The sequence below is a fragment of the Glycine max genome, chromosome 10, assembly GCF_000004515.6.
Source record: "Glycine max cultivar Williams 82 chromosome 10, Glycine_max_v4.0, whole genome shotgun sequence".
Lineage (NCBI taxonomy): Eukaryota > Viridiplantae > Streptophyta > Magnoliopsida > Fabales > Fabaceae > Glycine > Glycine max.
This window is the reverse complement of record NC_038246.2, coordinates 5,050,590-5,056,589: the sequence shown is the minus strand read 5'-3', so window position 1 is coordinate 5,056,589 and position 6,000 is coordinate 5,050,590. Positions and strand designations below refer to the sequence as shown.

Below are 6,000 nucleotides of genomic sequence, written 5' to 3'. Positions count from 1 at the left end.
AATTGATTCCTTTCAAACTCTAAATTTTATACATACAACTTTGTGATTCAAATGGTGAGTAATTTAAACTGTAATAGCAGTAACAACAATAATTAAAGAAGAGAACAATAAATATACAATGGACATATAATCTTTATGGTAAACTTCAAGACCTAAACAAGATACCTAGCACACCATTAATCTTCAATCTTTGAATTAAAAAAGACTAACTACAAGTGGTACTATCAACGCATTGATCAAACATTGCTAATAAGTCCTGTCAAACAAATATTGTCTTTAGACACTCCATTGCTCACATGAAATACTTATATAATGATTACTCTGATCAAATAATGACTGAATGATTGTCTTTGGACATTTTAAATACACACACACACACACACACACACACACACACACACACATATATATATATATATATATATATATATATATATATATATATATATATATATATATATATATGTATATATATAGTGGCGGACCCACGTGTATTCCAGGGTGGGCAGGTGCACCCCCTGAATAAAGAAAGAGGCTTATGACTTCTATGTTAGTGATGATGATTGGTGCACCCCCTGAATAATTTTTTGTCTTTTTCTACCATTCTCCCACACGTTTCTTGTTTCTCTTTCATTATTTTAAATTATTTGTCTGTTCCACTTCTACTTTCATGTTTGTTCTCTAGTGGACAGTTTCTTGTTTCTCTTTTATTATTTTAGATTATTTATCTCTTCCACTTCTACTTTCACGTTTTCTAGTGGGTTGTTCTGCTTTTACTTTAAACTCTCCCACATGTTTGCATAGAGGAGTTAGAAAATAGAGAGCTCATGAGCTGATGAGGGTTATATGAGGTTGTAACTCTGCAAGTCTACAAGAGCAAGGAAAATCACAACAACACAACAAGCAAAGAAAGATTTAGGTACCAAATTACCGATAATTGTTATAACTTATAAACATGTCTCTCAGTCTCTGGTTATGTGTTTTTCCACAAATCTTTTTCTTTTTTTCCCCTTAAGTTTGATATATAAATAATATAATTATATATTAATTATGTTTGATGAATTTATAGATTTTTAATTTTTATGGATATTTTAAATTTAGAATTATTAATTTCTTTTAAATTGTAAATAGATCATGGATAGATTTTTGAAGAGGAAATTACCATCAAATGAGCAACAATCTTCATCAAAATCTTGTGAATCAAGTCTCCAACAACAATGAATTGAAATTAATTTGGAAGACTTGTCATCAGATCCAGGAAAACGAATTAAAATTTCAGCATATCATCCTAATGATCGAGATAAGATACGAAGAGCATATTTACAAAGAGGACCATGTCAACCTACTCAACATAATTTTCCCCAAAGAAAAATTGGAAAGTCTTTAAGAAGATTTTGTCCTTCTTGGTTTAATGAATTTGGCAACTGGTTGGAGTATAGCATAGAAAAAGATGTTGCATTTTGCTTGTGTTGTTATCTTTTTAGGCATGATTATGGAAAGCAATCAGGTGGTGATACATTTGTGATAGAGGGATTCACAAATTGGAATAAGAAAGAAAGACTTTCATCTCATGTTGGAGGTCCTAATAGTGCTCATAACATTGCTTGGAGGAAGTGTCAAGATTTAATGAATCAAAATCAACATATTGAAGTTGTTATATCTAAGCAATCTAAACAAGTTCGTGACTTGTATCGAAGGCGTTTGACAGCGTCAATTGATTGTATTCGTTTTCTATTAAAGCAAGGATTTGCTTTCCGTGGTCATGATGAATCAACCAATTCTGCTAACCAAGGTAATTTCCTGGAACTTCTTAGATTTCTTGTTGAACACAATGAATCAATAAATCATGTTGTGTTGGAAAATGCTCCCGAAAATCATCAATTAATTGTTCCAAAAATCCAAAAAGATATTGTTAATGCTGCTGCATTAGAAACCACTAATGCTATTATTATTGATCTTGGAGATGAATTATTTGCTATCATTGTTGATGAAGCACGTGACATATCAAACAAGGAGCAAATGGCTATTGTTTTGCGTTATGTTAACAAAAAGGGAAGTATTGTTGAGCGTTTTTTTGGTATGGTTCATGTTAAAGATACTACAGCTTTATCATTGAAAATGGCTATTGATGAATTGTTTTGTAAACATGGGCTTAGTATATCAAGAATTCGTGGACAAGGTTATGATGGTGCTAGCAACATGCAAGGGGAATTTTCTGGTCTTAAAAGTTTAATCTTAAAGGAGAATTCATATGCTTTTTATGTACATTGTTTTGCTTATCAATTACAACTCACATTAGTTGTTGTTGCAAAAAATCACATTCAAGTTGCCTCTCTTTTTAATTTTGTGTCCACTTTATTAAATGTTGTTGGGGGATCTTGCAAACGACATGACATGCTTCGTGAAAAACAAATAAATTATGTTAGAGAGGCATTAGGAAAAGGAGAAATTCCTAGTGGACAAGGTTTGAATCAAGAAACTAGTCTTAAACGAGCTATTGATACTCGTTGGGGTTCACATTATGCAACTTTGATCAATTTGATATTGATGTATTCTTCTATAATTGATGTTCTTGAAATTATAAAAGAAGATGGATCAAATGCAGATCAAAGAGCTTAAGCAAATGGTTTTTTACATTTGCTAGAAGATTTTGATTTTGCATTCACATTGCATTTGATGAAAAATGTTTTGGGTATTTCAAATGAATTATCACAGGCATTGCAAAGGAAAGATCAAGACATCATCAATGCTATGAACTTGGTTAACATCACAAAGCTACGATTGCAAACTATGAGGGATAATGGATGGGAGTCTTTACTGCAGGAAGTAAATTCATTTTGTGATAAGCATTTCATTAACATTCCTAATATGGAAGACATATTTTTTTCTAAGGGGAGATCACGACGTGGAGGTAAAGCTCAAGGTATCACAACTGAGCATCATTATCGTGTTGAATTATTTTATATTGTTGTGGACATGCAACTTTAGGAACTTAATGATCGTTTTACAGAGACAAATACTCGGTTGCTTTTTTGCATGGATTGTTTAAATCCAACCAATTTATTCTCTGCTTTTGATAAGGCAAGGCTAATTGAATTTGCAAAGTTTTATCCATGTGAATTCTCTGCAATTAATTTAGTGATGCTTGATAATCAACTTGAGACTTACATCATTGATATGCGTAGCAATGTAGAACTTTCATTTTTGAAAGGAATAAAAAATCTTTCAGAGAAGTTGGTTGAAACTGGAAGACATATTGTTTATCCATTAGTTTACCTTCTTTTGAAGTTAGCAATGATTTTGCCTGTTGCCACATCAACTATGGAAAGAGCTTTTTCTGCCATGAAAATTGTGAAAAATAGATTGCGTAATCGGTTGGGAGATGCATGGATGAATGATTGTCTAGTGACTTATATTGAGAAAGACATGTTTAATAAGATTGACAATGAACGGATCATTCAACGATTTCAAAACATGAAATCACGTAGAGGACAACTATAAGGTATGTAATTTATTTGAATAAATACATTAAAATTTTATGATTTTGGTACTTATGTCTTTATCTTCATATGCATAATGATAATTATTATTAATTTATATTATTTGAAAAGTAAATTGTCCCCATTGACTCAGGATCTTAGATCCGCCACTATATATATATATATATATATATCACTTTCTCATATTTAAGTCATGTACATGAACACTTACCTTGCAAGTATCACCACATTCTTGCTAGAAATTTTGTTGCACATTTAATCAATTCGGTGATAAAAAGAATAAATCTCAAAATAAAATTAGGGTTCACGTAACAAAGCAACATAGATATAACACAAATTAAACAACTTTAATTTCTAATAATCTAATAGTAATGGAGGTTCTAATACCAATTATTGGAGTTTTAGGAGATCTTTATAAAATATTAATAACCATCAGGAACACATTAGTTAGATTATCAAGAAAATTTTTAGAAATACCTGAATCCATAATGATTGATCAACCAAATGTAGCGAAATCTGAAGAACAATCACAAACAATTATTTTAATGACCTTCCTCAACCAAATCTTCTTAATCCTCATAAGATTGTTGTTTTCTTTTCAAATAGAAGAGAAGAAATTGTTTCTTGATTTTGTGTATTGAGAATCATAACCATGCCTTATGTTTTAAATTTATTAGGGTTCCCATTATTTTTTAATGGACCAAACTGATTTTTGTTCATTGAGTCCATATCAATTTTCTGTTGATAGTCTAATAGACTCACCAAATTAAATCGCTTAAATTGAACTCATAAAAAATATAAATAATTAATATAAATATTATAATATAATATATAGTTCATATTAATTAATTAAAAATTATAAAATTCCTAACATTTTACTCCAAGGTCATTTCCATATGTGTACTCGTTTGTCAAAGTCAAACATATTTGGATCAACTCCATCTGGACAACTGCCATACATCAGACTTCATCTTATCACTTGACACTTAGCAATACAAACTCTCACTTAACTAACTTACATGCTCAGTGGTACTTTTATCTTTTAACTTCAAATCAAGTAAGTTTTAAACGAAAAACTCTCAAGAAAGAAGTTAGGGCACCTGCAAATATTACCATAAGTGTTAATTATTTTTATTAATGTGTTATTGTTTTCATTGAAAGAACAAGAACTTTATTTGAGATATACAAAGTAATAAGTAATTAGATTTTGCTTTCTTATAATTATTCTTTACAATGGAAAGATGCATGACTATACCATCCCTTTCTTCATATCTTTTGGTTCCTTGCTCTATGCTTTGGGACCATCTAGAATCTTCTGTAACTCTTGAGGGCGACAAGGGAGTGCAAGAGCTCCCTTTTGCCTGAAACCATACTCTTCTTGAGCTTTGTCCAAAAGTCCCAAGAATGCAGGATCATGCAAATAGTCTAAACCAACAATAAACCTTTTTGTTTCCTCACCCTTGACTGCAAGAACAGAAAAATAACCTTCCCTGACATCATCTTGTGCCGCCGTTGCGGTGCGATCTTCACTGAAGTAGCTGAATGCATCTGGCCTTCTAGCTACAAACAGTGAAAGACCCTTTTGTATCCTCCCAACAAAATTCCTAAGCATCTTGAACTTTTAGTGCTGTAAGCTTACTTCTGATAGAGTATGCGAATTAGAATTACTAATGATTAGAAAGTTTTAGAGCTTGGAGTCCGCTAATGCAGATGTTGGCTATTTATGCTGAGAACACACACGGTCTTCACTCTAAGGTAAGGTTTTGCCAAACATTGCATGACGTGTTCCCGTGCATTGCATTTATTAACAATTCGCTATTATTTGAAGGGTCCTCTTATCTTCCAAGGGGGGGCCTATAATTTGTTGTCCCTGCTGTCTTTCTCTTATAGTACTGTATGCGTTCCTTACAATCCAAGAATTTGGCTTTTTTCTAACATGATTACATAATCATGAATGTTTCAAACAACCAGATAATTTAGCATAAGACAATACTATTTTTTTCTGATGCATGGTTATTTTTTTATTGACAAATGTTTGTTGTATTTTTATTAGTGTTTGTTAGTTGGAAGATTCGAACCCACAACATATTTTTTTATTTCTTTATCATTTATCATTAAGTCAATTTTATATCTTTCGCATGGATCGTAATAAAGGTGTAATTGCGATTGTAGTTAGCGAGACGTATAAAACTGAAAGAAAAAAGATGCATAAACACGTTGCCTGACAACTTGAGAAAGAATGACAAATGAGAGAAAAGTGTAAACACAATAAGTTATATAGTATTATAAAAAGAGAGATAAAGAAAAATAAAAAATACGAAATGGGTTGAATTATTATCTATTTTTAGCTCCTTTCCTCTTCCTGCTAGTGGCTGAGGAGTTGAGTGTGTGACTCTGTTGATGCAGTATGTGAATAATAAGACAGTTCTTGTGAGGGAGGCAATGGTGGATAGGTGGTACTCAGAAGTTATGAACTTGTGTTTGGCCTAAAGTTAATTTT

The 6,000-nt window shown here is 31.6% G+C and overlaps 1 protein-coding gene and 1 pseudogene across 1 annotated transcript; one reads left to right on the top strand and one right to left on the bottom strand.

The window, feature by feature from the left end:
- The first annotated feature begins 1,233 nt into the window (after window positions 1-1,233).
- On the top strand, window positions 1,234-3,501 carry LOC100819269 (zinc finger MYM-type protein 1-like; annotated as a pseudogene).
- A 1,287-nt stretch (window positions 3,502-4,788) lies between these two features.
- LOC100818734 (auxin-induced protein X15) lies at window positions 4,789-5,112 on the bottom strand. Its single transcript, XM_003536943.1, has one exon. The coding sequence runs from the start codon at window positions 5,110-5,112 to the stop codon at window positions 4,789-4,791; it is 324 nt and encodes a 107-aa protein (XP_003536991.1).
- Window positions 5,113-6,000: the final 888 nt, after the last annotated feature.

Coding starts and splice junctions, on each gene's coding strand:
- LOC100818734 (XM_003536943.1), bottom strand. CDS start 5,112: ATGCTTAGGAATTTTGTTGGGAGGATACAAAAGGGTCTTTCACTGTTT.